Source organism: Phyllostomus discolor, chromosome 14 (assembly GCF_004126475.2).
Source record: "Phyllostomus discolor isolate MPI-MPIP mPhyDis1 chromosome 14, mPhyDis1.pri.v3, whole genome shotgun sequence".
NCBI lineage: Eukaryota > Metazoa > Chordata > Mammalia > Chiroptera > Phyllostomidae > Phyllostomus > Phyllostomus discolor.
This window is the reverse complement of record NC_040916.2, coordinates 50987172-51004852: the sequence shown is the minus strand read 5'-3', so window position 1 is coordinate 51004852 and position 17681 is coordinate 50987172. Positions and strand designations below refer to the sequence as shown.

Sequence of the window (17681 nt, the reverse complement as noted above, 5' to 3'; positions counted from 1 at the left end):
GACCTGCCATTAACAAGAATAGACAACATTTGAATAAAACAGTACAGCAAAATGGGAAAGCCATATCCGATGGATGTATGTATGTATGTATATTACTATTATTTAGATCCTCACCAGAGGATAAATTTACTGATTTGAGAGAGAGAGAAAGGAAGGAAGAGAAAGAGAAACATCGGTTGAATGCCTACTACACATACCCTAAGGATCAAACCTGCAACCTAGCAACGTGCTTGGACTAGGAATCAAACCTGCAACCTTTTGGTGCATGGAAAGAGGCTATGACCAACTGAACCACCCATCCAGGGCTGTGTATTATTTTAAGTACCAAAATACAATATGTATATGTGTATACTTATGTGTGTGTGCATACCATATTTTGGTTTTAAAATAATTTATTTTAATTTTAAAAATAATAGACATGCAAATTTATATATCCATGTGTAAACAAGCACAGCAAAGGATATCGTTGTAGAAACACCAAATGTTAATATATACAGAGGGGCAGGGTATTTAGAAGTTTTTATTTTCATCTTATTATTTATATTGTGATTTGGGAGAAAGTTATAAGAAGATACTGTTTTTGTCATAAGAAAAGGTAACAGATGAAATAACACAAATGATTAAAACTGACTTGAATATGTTTTGAGTTTTTGGTAATCTCCTTGTTTCTCTATTAAAATAATTTTCTTTCTTCTTCTGACTCTAAAGGGGAAGGGAGGGAGAGAAACAGCAATGTGAGAGAGGAATATCAACCAGCTGTCTCTAGTCGGCACCCTGACCAGGAACCAAACCCACAACCCAGGCATGTATCTTGACCAGGAATCGAACCTGATACCTTTCAGTTTGCAGGACAAAACTCAACCAACTGAGCAACACTTACCAGGACTGTTTCTTTGTAAAATGTGTAGGCAATGTCTACCCATTCGTGCCTGATTGGCTTTGGGGGCAAGGTTTTCATAGTATTACAAGTGTGGAAACTGGTGGAAAATAAATTTCCAATAACCAAATCACATTTTTGCAACGTGTGTTCACTAAGCAAAGAGTTGAGATGACCAAAGAACATGAGGTCATAAAGATAACCGAGGCTGTTTTTTGGTCACTAAAATCAACTTCTACTATCACATCAGTTAACATTTTTATTCAAAGCAGTGTCTGTTTTGGCATCAAAACTTATAACTGGGTTTAAAACAATCCAGAGACAATCCCAGTTTGTATATAATATTTTGTAAACCTTTTTGTGTAAAATATTTTATAAATATCATCCATGTTATTAAATATTCTTCCACATAATTTTTCAGCATAATCTTACCTTGTAAATGTAGTGTATGAATGTAGCATAAATTGTATAACCAATTCCCCATGTTTCACATTTAGGCTACTTCCAACTTTTATAAACAAGCTAAAAACAGTATTAGGAAGGGGAGAAAAGGCACTTCTCAGCTCTATTAGTAAGTGAATTTTCTCAACCAATTGGTTGTCTGCAATTTAAACCTCACCTAAAAAGGATGCTTAGATGACATAGAACAATTTCCTCACATAATCCCTCTAAGCTATAGTTTCCTTATGAATAACAAGAAAAGGCTCTCAAACCAGCCACAGAACTTGAGTTTTCCCACTCCAAACTTAGTGTTCTTTTACTATACGTACTTCTACTCTTGTAAATTAGTAAACCAACTTGGTGGTTTATGAAGCAGTCTGTTATAAACTTGGGAACCAACATATATAAACCTCTTGGGGAAGGGACACTGTTACAAGGCCCTAAAAGGAAGGCAAAGGAAGGGGAAGCAAGATGACGGATGAGTAAATAGACGCCACATCCTCCCAGGACCAATCTGGAATTACAACTAAAATGTGGAGAAATCACCCAGAACAAACAACTGAACAATAGCAAGAGATAAGCCTGATAACCTCAGTCTGACAGAAGAATCATCTTTGAGCACTAACTGACTGGTAAGGAGTAAAGCAGAGACTCAAAAAAGCTGGCTGAGTGTCCACAGGCAGCAGCACCAGAGGTATAATTAAGCAGCCAGTTGGATCCCCCTGAGAAAAATGGGGTTGAAACCCTAAGCAGGGTTCCCTAGCCTAGAGTACCCAAACCCAAAAGTACACAGATAACAACTGGTGGTGAAAAGCAGCAGGGTTGTTCTCTGCCAGAGACTGATGGCTAGAGATACAAAGAGCTGTTTAAAGGTCCATTGCACAAATTTCATTTACAACCACTTACCCAGGGCTCTGGCAAAGGTGGCTGCAGAGTGGAATGGTGATGCCTGAGGAGAGACTGGGGACAGAAGCTTTGGGGAGAGGACTGAGAGAATAGCCACTGGGATCCCAGTGCAGAGTCATTGCCCATACAACAGCAGCCATCCTGCTCAGGCAGATCACTCCCCTCCAAACAGCAGCAGCCTGAAGAGAAACAATAGCCCCAACATAAAGAGGGACTCTGCCCAGGCCTGTGGGGCTTAAGCCTGACTACTGAGTGTGGAGTGACTACATTAATAACTGAAGGAGACAGCCACAGAGAGTAGATCCCTGGCAGTCTCAGGGGAGGCTGTCTAAGGTCAGAAGGGGTCAACAAATGACATCTGCAGAGATTGATCCAGAAAGAAAAAACACTGGCAAATACTAGAGGCTACCTAGACAAAAGCCACTATGGTCTTCTACATGATTAGCGATAATTTCTTTCCTGCATAGCTTTTTAACATTCATTTCTTCTTCAGCAAGTTTATGCATATTAAGTCACTAGATTTTATACTACAGTTTATTTCTCTCCCTTCCTATAGTAGTCTTAACCTCTTTACACTCTTATTAATACTGGTTCATTTGCTGTTGATAGTGGCATTACTAGGGGACATAATTTTACAGATGTTGGTTTGTTCCCTGGGCTTTCTGGTTTTATTCTGGCAGCACCAGCACAACACCATCTAAGATATAGTGGGTGAAGGGACCCTCACTCAACCAGCTGGAGAGAATGACCCAACAAAGAACTACTCCAAAACAATAAAAAAAAAAACAGTTACATCCAGAAAGCCAACATAAACAGCACAAAGGGCATCCCAACAGCAGCAAGTCCAAGAAATCAAGGAGACTGCACTGCTGAATCTCACAGGTCGCCTACCACACAAGTTCACACCACAAACTCAGGGAGTCAAAACAAATCAATTTAAGAAGCAGAGGCAAACAAAAGGGGTATCTCAAATAATGGGTAGACAAAGAAACAACACCCAAACTATAGGAGAGGAGGCATTCTCAGAAAGAATGCTAAATGAAGTAGAGGCAATCAACTATGTTGAGATGTTGAGTTCAAAACAGTGGGTATAAGGAAGCTCAATGAGCTTACTGAGATTTACCAAAGACTACAAGGAAGCTATAAGGAACTTACTGCAAATTACACAGGTGTGAAAAAGGACATAGAAGCTATCAACAAAAGCCAAGAGGAAATGAAGAATACAATTTCTGAATTCAGGAACACAGTAGAAGGAATCAAAAACAGGCTAGATGAAAGAAACAATGTAAATTAGCAAGCTGGAGGACAAGGTAGAAAAAACACCCAGAAAGAGCCAGAAAATCAAAAAGAACAAAGAGGGCTTAAGGAAAATGCAAGACAACATGACACATAATAATATCTGTATAATAGTGACACCAGAAGAAAACAAGAGGACAAGGGATAGAAAACCTGTTTGAAAAAGTAATGATGGAAAACTTCCCTAATTTAATAAGAGAGAAAGTCACACAAATCCAGGAAGCAGAGAGGGTCCCAATCAAGAGGAACCCAAAGAGGCCCACTCCAAGACACATCATAATTAAAATGGCAAAATTTCAAGACAAAGAGAGAATCTTAAAGGCAGCAAGGAAGAAACAGGAAGTAACATACAGGGGAACCCCAAAAAGGCCATCAGCTGACTTCTCAATGGAAATGCAACAAGCCAGAAGGGATTGGCAAGAAATATTTCAAGTAATGAAAAGCAAAGGCCACCAACCAAGACTACACTCTCCAGCAAGGCTCTCAATTAAAATGGAAGGGGAAATAAGGAGTTCCCCATACAAAACAAAGCTGAAAGAATACTCCTCCACCAAACCAGCACTGCAAGATATGCTAAAGGGGCTGCTTTAAGGAAGAAAAAGAGCGAGAGATAGAAGAACACAGGTACAAAGGGAGTAAAATGGCAATGAATAAGAACCCATCAATAGTAACCTTCAATGTAAATGGATTAAATGCTCCAAACAAAAGACACAGGGCAGCTGAATGGATAAGGAAACATGACCCCCACGTATGCTGCCTGTAGGAGACCTACCTCAGAACAAAAGACCTACACAGACTGAAAGTGATGGGTTGGGAAAAAATATACCAAGCAAATGGACAGGGAAAAATAACCAGGGTAGTAATACTTATATCAGACAAAATAGACTTCAAAATAAAGGCCATTAAAAGAGACACAGAAGGACACTTCATAATACTCAAGGGAAGAATTCATCAAGAAGACATCGACATTTTCAATATATATGCACCCAACATGGGAGCACCAAAATCATATGGAAAATCTTGGAGGACTTCAGGAAAGATATAGATAGCAATACACTTACACTAGGGGATTTTAACACCCCACTGTCAGAAATGGATAGATCTTCCAAACAAAATATCAACAAGGGTATTTCAGCATTGAACAATGCCCTAGATCAAATGTACTTAAATTAATATAGAACCTGTCATCCCAAAGCAGCAAATTACACATTCTAGTCAAATGCCCATGGAACATTTTCAAAGACAGACCACAAAACAAGCCTCAGCAAATTCATGAAAAATGAAATCATACCAAGCATTTTCTCAGACCACAAGGGCTTGAAACAAGAAACCAACCTCAAGGGAAAAATTCAAAACCACTCAAATTCATGTTGACTGAATAGCATGCTATTAACAATGAATGGGTTTAGAATGAGATCAAGGAAGAAATCAGAACTTTTCTGGAAACAAGTGAAAATGAACTCACAACAATCCAAAATTTATGGGACACAGCAAGGGCAGTCCTGAGAGAGAAGTTCATAGCAATACAGGCCCACCTAAGAAAGATAGAAACCTTTCAAATAAACAACCTAACCCTATGCCTACAAAAACTGGAGGAACAACAACAAACAAAGCCCAGAGTGAGAAAAAGGAAGAAAGTAACCAAGATTAGAGCAGAATTAAATGACATAGAAACTAAAAGTATAATTTTAGGATCAATAAATCCAAGAGCTGGTTCTTTGGAAAGATAAACAAAATTGACACACCTTTAACAGGCTCATCAGGAAAAAAAGACAGGACCCTAATAAACACAATCAGAAATGAAAGAAGAAAGATTACAACTGATACCACAGAAATACAAAGGAGTGTAAGAAATTACTACGAACAACACTAAGCCAAGAAATTTGAAACCTCGGTGAAAGGGACAAATTTCTAGAAAAATTAATATTCCAAAACTGAATGAAGAAGGATCAGAAAGCCTGAACAGACCAATAACATCTGTCGAAATCAAAGCAATAATCAAAAAAACTCCCAGCACACAAAAGCCCTATACTGGATCGTTTCACAGGAGAATTTTACAAAACATTTAAGAAGGAAGTTACCCCCATCCTTCACAGACTATTCCAAGAATTCCAAGAATAAGGAAGGCTCCCAAACTCTTTGTGTGAAGCCAGCATAATCCTACTTGCAAAACCAGATAAAGACACAACAAAGAAGAAAACTACAGGTCAATATTGCTGATGAACATAGATACTAAAATCCTCAACAAAATATTGCCAAATTACATCCAGAAATACATTAAACAGATCATATTCCATGATCAAGTGGGGTTCATCCTAGGGATACAAGGATGGTACAATATTTGCAAATCAGTAAATGTAATACATCACATAAACAAAATGAAAGAGAAAAACCACATGATCACTTCAACAAATGAGGAAAAACCATTTGATAAGGTATAGCACCCATTTATCATAAAATACATCCAGTAAAGTGGGAGTAGAGGGAGCATACCTCAACATAGTTATGACCACATACAAGAAACCTACAGCCAACATCATACTCAATGGGATAAAGCTAAAAGCTTTCCCACTAAGATCAGGAACAAGATGAGGATGTCCACTTTCACCACTCCTATTCAACAGAGTATTGGAAGTCCTAGTCACAGCAATCAGACAAGAAAAAGAAATAAAAGGCAACCAAATTAAAAAAGCAGAAGCAAACCTATCATTGTTTCTATTTGACATGATAGAGTACTAAAAAACTACTCAACCTAGCAAATGAATTTGACAGAGAGATACAAAGTCAATATTCAGAAATTGAAGGCACTTTTGTACACCTACAATGCAATGTCAGAAATAGAAATCAGGAAAAAAATCCTATTTGATATAGCAACAAGGAAAATAAAGTACCTAGGAATAAACCTAACCAAGGAGGTAAAATACCTGTACTCAGAAAGCTACACAAAACTGAAGAAAGAAATTAAAGAAGACACAAATAAATAGAAGCATATACTGTGTTTGTGGACTGAAAGAATTAACATCATCAAAATGTCCATATTAAACAAAGCATTTTATAGATTGAATGCAATCCCTATTAAAATACCAATGTTGTATTTCACAGATATAGAACAAACATTTTGAAACTTTATATGGAACCATAAACGACCCCAAATAGCTGCCACAATTTTGAGAACAAAGAACAACGTAGGAGAGATCACAACTTGATATCAAACTATATTACAAGGCCACAGTAATCAAAACAGTCTGGTACTAGCATAAGAATAGACACATAGATCAATGGAACAGAACAGAGAACCCAGAAATAAACTTGAGTTTCTACAGGCAATTAATCTGCCACAAAGGGGGCAGAAGCATAAAATGAAATAAACCTAGCCTGTTCAACAAATCATGTTGGGAGATCTGGACAGCTACATGCAAAAAAAAAAAAAAAAATGAAGTTGACCACCAAATTACAATATATACAAAAATCAGCTCAAGATGAATAAAAGACATAAATATAGGTTGCAACACCATAAAAGTGCAAGAGGAAAATACAGGCAGGAAAATCTCATATATTCCACGCAGCAATATTTTCACCGATATGTCTCCTACAACAAGGGAAATAAAGGAGAGATTACACAAATGGGATCTTATCAAAATAAAAAACTCCTGCACGGCTAAAGAAAAGATCAGCAAAATGAAAACTAACCATATGGAAAAATATATTTGCCAATAATACCTTGGACAAGGATTTGGTCACCAAAATTTATAAAGAACTCATACAACTCCACTCCAGGAAGACAAACAAACCAATTAAAAAATGGGCGAAGGACCCAAATAGACACTACTCCAAGAAGGATGACCCAGAGACATATGAAAGGATGCTCAGCATCACTAACCATCAGAGAGATGCAAATTAAAACTACCATAAGATACCACTTCACACTGGGCAGAATGACCATCATAAACAAATCAACAAACATTACAAGTACTGGTGAGGTTGTGGAGAAAAGGTTACCATAGTGCACTCTTGGTAGGAATGCAGACTGGTGTGTAAGCCACTGTGGAAAACAGTATGGAATTTCCTCAGAAAACTAAAAATGGAACTGCCTTTTGATCCGGTAATTCCACTGCTGGGATTATACCCTAAGAATCATGAAACACCAATTCAAAAGAACCTATGCACCCTAATGTTCATAGCAACACAATTCACAATAGCCAAGTGCTGGAAGCAACCTAAGTGCCCATCAGTAAATGAGTGGATCAAAAAACTGTGGTACATTTACACAATGGAATACTATGCAGCAGAAAGAAAGAAGGAGCTCCTACTCTTCACAACAGCATGGATGGATCTGGAGAACACTATACTAAGTGAAATAAGCCAGGCAGTGAAAGACAAATACCATATGATCTCACCTATAAGTAGAACCTAATCAACAAAACAAACAAGCAACAAGATATAACCAGAGATGTTGAAATGAAGAACGAACTGACAGTAACCAGAGGAGAGGTGAGGGGATAACAGGGGGGCAAGTGTGGGGGCTGGGGAAGGGGGCACTGTCCTGAAGGACACATGGACAAAGCCATAGTGGGGTAAAGTCAAGAGCGGGAGGTTGGGATGGCTGGGGTGGGTGTGATCGGTGGGGGGTAAATGGAGACAACTGTACTTGAACAACAATAAGAAAAAAAGAGAAATATGAAATAAGGCAAATAAAAGTATATTAAAATAGCAAAAATTTAGAACAAAGTTTAGAACAAATGTCCAAAAATTGAGGGATCATTAAACAAATCACTTTGAAACATATTGTCAAATATATAGCAATGAAAAATAACTTCTGAAAAAATGATGACATGGAGAAATAGTCATGATATATTAATTGGAAAAAACCATAAGGTGAAACAATTATGTCTCTTTTTAATTTTAAAAATGCATCTATGTCATTTTTATGAAATTCAAAATTAGGAAAGACCAGACTATGATGATCAAGATTTAGTGGGGAATTGGCCCTGGCTGGTGTGGCTCAGTGGACTGAGTACAGGCCTATGACACAGAAAGTCACCAGTACAAATCCCAGTCAGGGCACATGCCTGGGCTGCAGGCCAGGTCCAGTTTGGGAGATGTGTGAGAAGCAACTGATCAATTCTCTCCCACATCTCCTTCTCTCCCTCTCCTTTTCCCTCTCTCTCCTCCTCTAAAAATAAATAAAACATGAAAAAAAAAGAAAAGAAATCAAAGGACCATAGAGTAGACGGGAACTCACTAGGGGATAGCAATCTCTGAGGCTGGGCTAATGATAGTGACCAAATCTGCATTAAAATGCTAAAAACTGCAACTTTTAGCCAGTAAATATAAAATTTAGATCTAATACTTCTCTCCAAATGACCTCCAAATTTATTAATTGTTTATAGGACAGGAACCAAACTTCAACAATGGTCATAGAAATTCAGACATGTGGTCTCATGAATGAACAAGCCTTTATTTGGTCAAGGAGAAAGGTACTTCACATGCACTAACTGTTCCACTGGCTCCTCAGAGAAAATGGCAAACTTTGGGCTACAGTGACTTTTCTCAACTACTTTGCCACAATGATGTCAGAGATCAAGAAAAGGAAATGACATCAAGGGTGTCATACTCAAATGAGAAAGACAAGAAAGGCTCAAAGTAATATTCAATGGCATGAAATCTGTTGCTTTGTGACTATGTGTAAACCATCACATTTTTTAAACAGGTAAATGTGGAGAGGGGTACAATATATCACCTATGTCTGCTATCACAGACAGAAGAATTATAAAAAATTATTTTTAAAAAAATTTCCCCTTTAAAAAGAATTCAAACATTTCCAAAAATACAATGTATTTTACTGGAGTAGGGACTTATTCACGGATAACCAGATTTTAGTAAACATGTAAAAGACAGAGGAATAAGTTAAGCCATTAAGTACCTCTGCTGTCACCCACAAAATGTTCATTCATCCCTGAAGAAATGCGACTGAAAATAATGTTTCAACTTAATTTGCTCTTTACAAGCCAAAACTAATATATTTTAAAAGGGAGTTGTATAAAAACTAAGACTATCCTATGAGCTTACCTCTGAAAGTGTCTTATGCAGCAAGGAGGTTTGGTTTTTCAACCTGTGAGCTTCATCCACAACAAGAATACTCCAATGGAAACTGTGAGAGAAAATCCAACTTTTAGTTTTGTGTAAGTCAAACATGTATCTCACATCCAAAAGTCTTCATACAGAACTGTGACTATTGTTAGCAAGATGAACATGAAGCCCATTCTATCAGAAACACATTCAAATTGTTTTCTTACCTGACACCCTGTCATATATATAAGACAATATCCAGTTAAGGTACTAAAATTAGAGTAATTTTTTTCCAAGGTAAGAAAGACGTATGCAGAAGGTAAGAAGCCAGAGACAGAAAGAAAAAGGAAACATTTATGACCCCCTACTGTGTGCCAGTCACTGAGCTTGGCTCTTATGTATGTTATTTAATCTGAAAGAACATGGTGAACAGACCTTATTGTGCTTATTTTACCAACAAGGCGACTTAAGCTCAGAAAGGTCAGGTGACTTAGTTAAGGTCCTAAAGGTATTATGAGGCAGAGCCGAGATTCAGACTGAGAAAAAAAGGCAAGAGACAATGGTGTCACAGTAGTTTAAAAAGTATGGTTTACAAATGAGGAAGTGGTGAATGTTACAGATGTCTAGGAAGATACATCCTTTGGATTTGTTAAAATGGAAGTTACTGACTACCAGAGCACATTTTATAGCACAGTAGTTTACAACAATTTCTTAAGAGGTTCAGTCAACACTCTTGGGAAGCTATTCATCCAAAAAATAATTCAAAATATAAAAAAATATGTATGTCTGCAAATGTTCCCACGTGCATTATTTAAAACAGCAAAAAAAACCCCCTAAAAATAACAATAGGTCCAATTATAGGTGATGAAATATTATATAGCATTTTAAATAATAAAGATGATTATGTTGCAATAAGATATGGTAACTACATAACTATGAAAGATATATATATTACATACCCTTTTATACAAATGTGTAAACCATACAAAAGATAATAGAGTGGAAGTTACATGATTTTTTTAACTTTTTGTTCATAAACATTCTGTAATCCAATTATATCAATTTACATTTAAAAAATTAACTGTATATACAAGTAAAACAGACTATTGGGCAGAGAAATAAAAATCGCTAAAAAATTAGAGAAAGATCTTGAGCAGAGGTTGGCCTTACAAGGAGGAAGTCCTCTTCATCAGAGGCTACAGAGAAAATCCAGAAAATAGGTACAGAAACAGATACCTAGTACCATTCACCTACTAAGAGTGGTATAGGTGGAGGGAGATTGGGGGTCCAAAGAGAACACAGGAATTGGGATCATTCCCACTGCAAAGCATGAGCAGGAGAGGCATTTAAGAATTATAAGGAACAAAGGTCCAGATGAAATTAGACACAAGTCATAGATAAGGTGTGAAAACAGTTACAGTATAATGCTTTGTGCCTGACTGAATTAGCTTTCAAAAGAGGTTAGGTCCTGTTCCCTTGTGAACAACCAGATATTTAGGTTTTTATACACAGCAAGCATCCCATAAAAGCTTATTCAATGAAACAGGATAGAGGGAGGTGGATTTGGGCCTAATGAAAGGAAGTAGGTCAAAGCACTGATCAAAGGACACTCTAAAGGATGCTCTGTGAAAAGAAAGAGGTGGAGGAAACTCTTGCACTGAATAAAGTAGGATAAGGAAACATCTAACTTTCTTAAGCCAAAGACTGTATAAGTCTATTGTGTGTTATCAAAAAAAAATTCCTATTTTTCCTATTGTTACATGCACAGTTTTAATTATCCATAATAAATTTCTTTAGGGCAAAAATTACATTACACTCCCAAGCTGTTCTAGAGTGTGCAATACAGTATAATACACAGTGTAACCTGGCCAAAGAGAGGGGCAAAGTAGGTTTACACTTGTCTGTGTGAAAAATAATACAATAATCAATAAGTAATAATACAAGAATAAACTGTTTTGTGTACTCACAACTGTAAACCTACTTTTGTCCACCCCTGTATATCAAAAGAATGTATCTGTATTTTTGGGACTCGTATCATGAGTCAACACTATAAATGTCCCTTCATTATTTAAGTTTTTAAATTCACCTGGAATAGATTCCAGACAGATAATCTGATATAGAAAGACTGTATTTCTGCTGAACCATGTATAACTGCAGTGTACCTAGATCCTCTGAGAAGCTCTCTTAAAAAAAGTCTCCACAGCACAAGTGCTGGGTTTGGATGTGCAGTCTGCAATCTTCTAGTAGATGGGTTACCTAATCTCTTACTTTCCTTACCTATAAAACAGATGATAATACCCACCTACTGGGGTTTTCATGAAGACTAAATAGGTTAATTTACATAAAATATCTAATAACATTTACGTCCCAATCTTCTCATACTTTGAAACTTCCCATATATTGCCTTGTATTATGGATATCTCTATATTTTTTATCACTCTCCTGGAGTTTAAGTCCTCTTAGGGTGCTCTATGGTTTACCTTCCTGGTATTTCTGATAACTCCCAGAACAGTGTGATTCCAGAGGAGAGATCTTCAACAAATATTAAGTTAAACATTAATTCAAAGAGGGGGGAGTAAAGCATAGCCTCTTCTAATGAAAAATAAGATCATATGCTGACTTAAATGAAAAGTGAAACAAAACACTTGATGGAAATCATGAAATCTATGACTAAGTCTTTAGTACTTTTAAAAAAGCTGAAGAAAGAAATCCAAGTCAAAAGAGCCTGAATGAGAAGTAACATTTCAAATATTAATAAGCACTCTGAAAATAAAAGTTAATTTTGAATATTAAAGATGAAAATCCCCACCTAACCATGTCATAACTTCACATGCAATGAAGAATGAAAGTAACATATCTTTCTTTTCTTATTTACCAGTAGTCTAGCTCTTGTGTAATCTACATTGTAACTATTATCTTGACCATATACTGCACAACATGTCATCCCTACTATCAGGTGGTACTAAGAGTTAAATCTAAGTTTCCTATAAGCTCATATGAAGGCTGAAAGCTTATTAATTAGAAATCAACTCAAAATTCCCTTTCTAAAAAGTTAATTTTGTAGCACTGGTGGCTACTTTAATATATTTCCAGGAAGAGGTTCAAAATCAGTCACCTCCTTTATTATAGTCAAATCACCAACAGTCCTGAAGTTGCAATTTAAAGAATCTAGTATCTGTTAACCACCCACCATGCACCCCTTATTTCATTTAATCCTCACAACAACCATCCAAAGTAAGAGATTTAATTATCCCCATTTTACACATGAAGAGGCTGAGGTTCATGGAGATTAAGTAACTTACCCAAGGACATGCAGCTAATGAGTAGGGAACTAGACTGTAGGACTTCCGCTATGCTACCTCTTTGTAAATAAGACTCATGGCAGACAGGTGTACCAGAATAGAAGCAAAGTACTAAAATGGAAAGACATGACTGTCGTGATACATTCAACACAATTTCTAAAGAAGTGCAACATACTCACGATTTTAGGAATGATGTATCTTTCAAACAAATCTGGAAAAATTAAGGAAAATACATTATAAAGGCTGGTACTGCTATACCTCTGATATTAATGAGCTAGTTTCTAGCTAACACTCCTAAACTACAGGAGTTAGCTAAGTCTTACTCTTTCACTAAGTAAAAAATGTTATGAGCATAATTTCTGAGTAGCAGTACCTTACAGACAAGCAAAAGGGAAGCAGGAGTAAGTCCTGCTTATAGTGACCCCATCTCAGCATGAAGAACAAGGACTACTCAATGGGCCAAGTGTCCTCCATTCCCTTCCTCCAGTTACAGAGACAATGACTCAGCCCACAAAACTTTCCTTCTATTCATTGACCAAGACGCAGCTTCAGTGCCACTTCCATGGAAAGCCTTCCCCTTCAACCCACCAGGAAAAAGAGGGAGGTATCTAACTAATTTAGAACACTGTAGTCCTTCACTTCCTTTGGTCACAGCCCCATTCTGAGAATCTAAATAAAGTAGACTTCCCAGAAAAATGTTTGCTCATTAAATATAATTCTAGTGGATTCTACAACTTCTAAGGTCCCAGGTTAAGAGGTCTTGCTATAGAGAAACAAATGGATACCTCATAGGTAGTTAGCAACACATGAAAATGTGGCTTCTGTTTTAGGTCTTGCTGTAGGTGGGCTCTCTCCTCTTTGTCACCTGTGTATGTTATACAGGAAAGACCTGGAGCAAATCTGAATCCAAGAATAAAGGTAGATGAACATAAACACAGAGCCATAGAAAAGGGCATGCATATCTGGAAAACTATATTTCATGGGAGGATTGCAGACACACAGGCCTCATGGTGCCCTACAATCACAAAGAGTCTTGGGACTCCATAACCCTGTGTGAAGAGGTAGAAGGGTAAGATGAACATCTGAAAAAATTGGCCTTGTGCTAACTCTAAAAACAAAAGTATTTTTTCCATGTTGGTTACTCCCATAGTAACCCCATAGGGATGTCACTATGAAAAAGATGGCTTCTCCTTTAGCTCAGCAAAATTTAACTAAAAATGAGGACCAACCTTCAAATTTCCAAATAGTAACAATAACACCCACTGGACCCTCCCCCCATCAGATCTTCAGTCTTCATCTACATTACCTCAAATAAGAGTTTTCTGGAAGAAATAAACTCACTGTTTAGGACAATATGTTGTTTTATCATATTTCACATATCACTCAGAGAAAAATCTTAATGCAAAAAATAAAATTTCAGCTACATCTACTATGTACCTCTCTATCTCTTCTTTCCAGTTGCTCAGAACAGACAAGGGACAAAGAATCAGAAATGGTCCTTCATCATTTAATCTTCCTGCCAAGTAAATGAAGAGAGCAATAGTCTGGAACACAGAAAAAGAAGGCAGTTTTGGTCACATCTCCACATGACAACCACAAGTTTACCATAATCTTGTAAAGAACACAAACTTTTACTTAAGAGTTAGTCTATAAAAAAAGTAATGTACCCATTAAGAGAGTCATCCATTCCTAGAGTGAAATCATGTAAGCTTCAATGTAAATGCCAAAGAAATCTATGGCACTCAACTATATCAATAGTTAACAAGCGAGGGTACTCAATACTCATGCACTTGAACCTCCAATGCAAAGAAAAAAAATCAGGAAAGACAATACAAATCAATGAAAACAATGCAAATAATGCACAAGAGAACAGGAATACTATAAAAAATAGTGTCAAGATATAACTGTAAAAATGACCAACCCTGTGGTAGCTGGCCTCCACTGCTTGCCAGGCTCTTTCCTTCCTAACTTCCTCTCTCCTGTGTGTATTTATAGAGCAGCTTCTATTTACCAGGTGCTGAGCTCTGGTATGTAACAGTGACAAAACAGATAAAACTACTAGCTCTAATGGAATAAACATTCTAGTGAGCAAAACAATAAATAATGCCTCATAAGCTTCAAGAGGGGTATAAAATAAACAACTTTGTAAAGCCAAATAGGCTTACTGTAAGATATATCTGTACACACTTTTGAGTAGAAGTTTCTTTAGAAGGTTGCTGTGATATACAGAGAAAATGGCTCTATTTCATATGACAAAAAGTCTGGGAAGCCCTCTATTTCTGAGAAAATCTATTCTAAAGATATAATCCAAAGTCCTGAGAAAGCAAATACCCAATGGTGTTCACACTGAGGTTAATTTAAGTAGAATAAAAAGAGGGAAACTCACCATTCCTCAACTGTACAACATTTAAGTAAATTACAATCACTTTTCTTGATGAATGTTAAACAGCCTATAAAAAATAATGATTGTGTGAAGGCATTTTTTGTATACCAACAATGAAATATCAGTAAGAGAAATCAGGAAAAAAATCCTATTTGATATAGCAACAAGGAAAAGAAAGTACCTAGGAATAAACCTAATTGAGGAGGTAAAATAACTGTACTCAGAAAACTATACAACACTGAAGAAAGAAATTAAGGAAGACACAAATAAATAGAAGAATATACTGTGTTTATGGAATGAAAGAATTAATATCATCAAAATGTCCATACTACATAAAGCAATTTATAGATTCAACACAACCCCTATTAAAATACCACTGACATATTTCACAAAGAACATTTCAAAAATTTATATAGAACCATAAACAACCCATAAACTATTCACTTGCAGCAATTTTGAGAAAGAACAACAAAGTAGGAGGGATAACAACACCTGACATCAAACTATATTACAAGGCCACTATAATCAATAGTCTGGTACTGGCATAAGAACAGACACATAGATCAATGGAATAGAACAGAGAGCCCAGAAATAAGCCCACGTCTCTATGGTCAATTAATGTTTGATGAAGGGGGAAGAAGCATAAAATGGAGTAAAACCAACCTCTTCAACAAGTGATGCCGGGAGATCTTCACAGCTACACGCAAAACAATGAAACTTGATCACCAACTTATGGCATATACAAAAACAAGCTCAACATGAATAAAAGACTTAAATATAAGTCGCAATACCATAAAAGTCCTAGAGGAGAACATAGGCAGGAAAATCTCAGATATTCCAAGCAGCAATATTTTCACTGATATGTCTCCTGCAGCAAGGGACATAAAGGAAAGAATGAACAAATGGGACTCATCAAAATAAAAGTCCTCTGTACGACTAATGATAACATCAGCAAAATGAAAAAGGGAACCAACCGTATGGAAAAATACACTCACAAATGATACCTTGGACAAGAGTTCAATCTCCCAAATATATAAAGAATTCACATGACTCTACACCACGAAGACAAATAATCCAATTTGAAAATGGCAAAGGACACGAACAGACACTTCTCCAAGGAGGACATACAGAGGGTCCAGAGACATATTAAAATATGCTCAGCATCACTAGTCATCAGAGAGATGCAAATTAAAAACTCAATGAGATATCACTTCACACTGGTCAGAATGGCCATCATAAACAAATTAACAAACAACAAGTGCTGGGGAGGTTGTGAAGAAAAGGGAACTATAGTGCACTGTTCATAGGAATGCAGACTAGTACAGCCACTGTGGAAAAGAGTATGGAATTTCCTCAAAAAACTAAAAATGGAACTGTCTTTTGACCTGGCAGTTCCACTCCTGGGATTATACCCTAAGTCCACCAATTCAAAAGAACCTATGCACCCCAATGTTCATAACAGCACAATCTAGAATAGCCAAGTGCTGGAAGCAGCCTAGGTGCCCATCAGTAAATGAGTGGATCAAAAAACGATGGTACATTTACACAATGGAAGACTTCACAGCAGAAAGAAAGGAGGTCCCACCCTTCACAACAGCATGGATGGATCCAGAGAGCACTATGCTAAGTGAAATAAGCCAGGCAGTGAAAGACAAATACCATATGATCTCACCTGTAAGGGGACCTAATCAACAAAACAAACAAGCAACAAGATATAACCAGAGACATTGAAATTAAGAACAAACTGACAGTAACCAGAGGAGAGGTGGGAGGGGATAGTGGAGGGAAATAGTGGAAGAGTCATTAAGGAACATGTGTAAAGGACACAAGAACAAAGCCAAAGCGGGGTGAAGGATGCAAGGTGGGTGATGGGGATGGCTGGGATGGGTTGGAGTGGTAGGGAAAAAAACAACAAAATGAGGTAATTGATGTTTAACTAGACTTACTATGATGATCATTTTGTAATATATACAAATATCAAATCATTATGTGGTACACCTGAAACTAAAGTGTTAATTATACCTCAATTAAAAAAGTAATGATTGTGAAGAATAGAATATGGAAAATTCCAATGATAGTGTTAGAGTACAAAAATACAAAGTACACTGTACATTATAATTATACTATAAGTACACTGTATTTTCTTTTTTTTATTTCAATCATTGTTCAAGTACAGTTTTCTCCCCCCTACTCCCGTTCCAGCCCCTCCACCCAACCCTCCCCCCTTCCCCCCATTACCCCCCACCCCTAGTTTTTGTCCATGTGTCCTCCAAATTTGTTCCTGTAATCCCTACCCATTCCCCCCTGAAATTCCCTCTTCTCTCCCCTATGGACACTGTGAGACTATCCCCTATTTCAGTGTCTTTGGTTATATTTTGCTAGTTTTTTGCTTTGTTTTGTTTTGTTG

At 36.9% G+C, this 17681-nt stretch overlaps 1 protein-coding gene across 5 annotated transcripts in view; it reads right to left on the bottom strand.

Moving 5' to 3' along the window:
* CHD1L (chromodomain helicase DNA binding protein 1 like) overlaps positions 1–17681 on the bottom strand; it is a 97827-nt gene that overhangs the window by 57109 nt on the left and 23037 nt on the right. For 3 of the 5 annotated variants that reach the window (XM_028502670.2, XM_036015502.1, XM_036015503.1), the window contains exons 3-6: positions 14329–14435; positions 13677–13791; positions 13071–13102; positions 9590–9671 (exon numbers count right to left, since the gene is read on the bottom strand). In XM_028502670.2, the coding sequence (XP_028358471.1) occupies positions 9590–9671; positions 13071–13102; positions 13677–13791; positions 14329–14435 (336 nt within the window). The remainder of the gene's footprint in view (positions 1–9589; positions 9672–13070; positions 13103–13676; positions 13792–14328; positions 14436–17681) is intronic. The other 2 variants (XM_036015505.1, XM_036015504.1) reach the window with 1 other exon arrangement.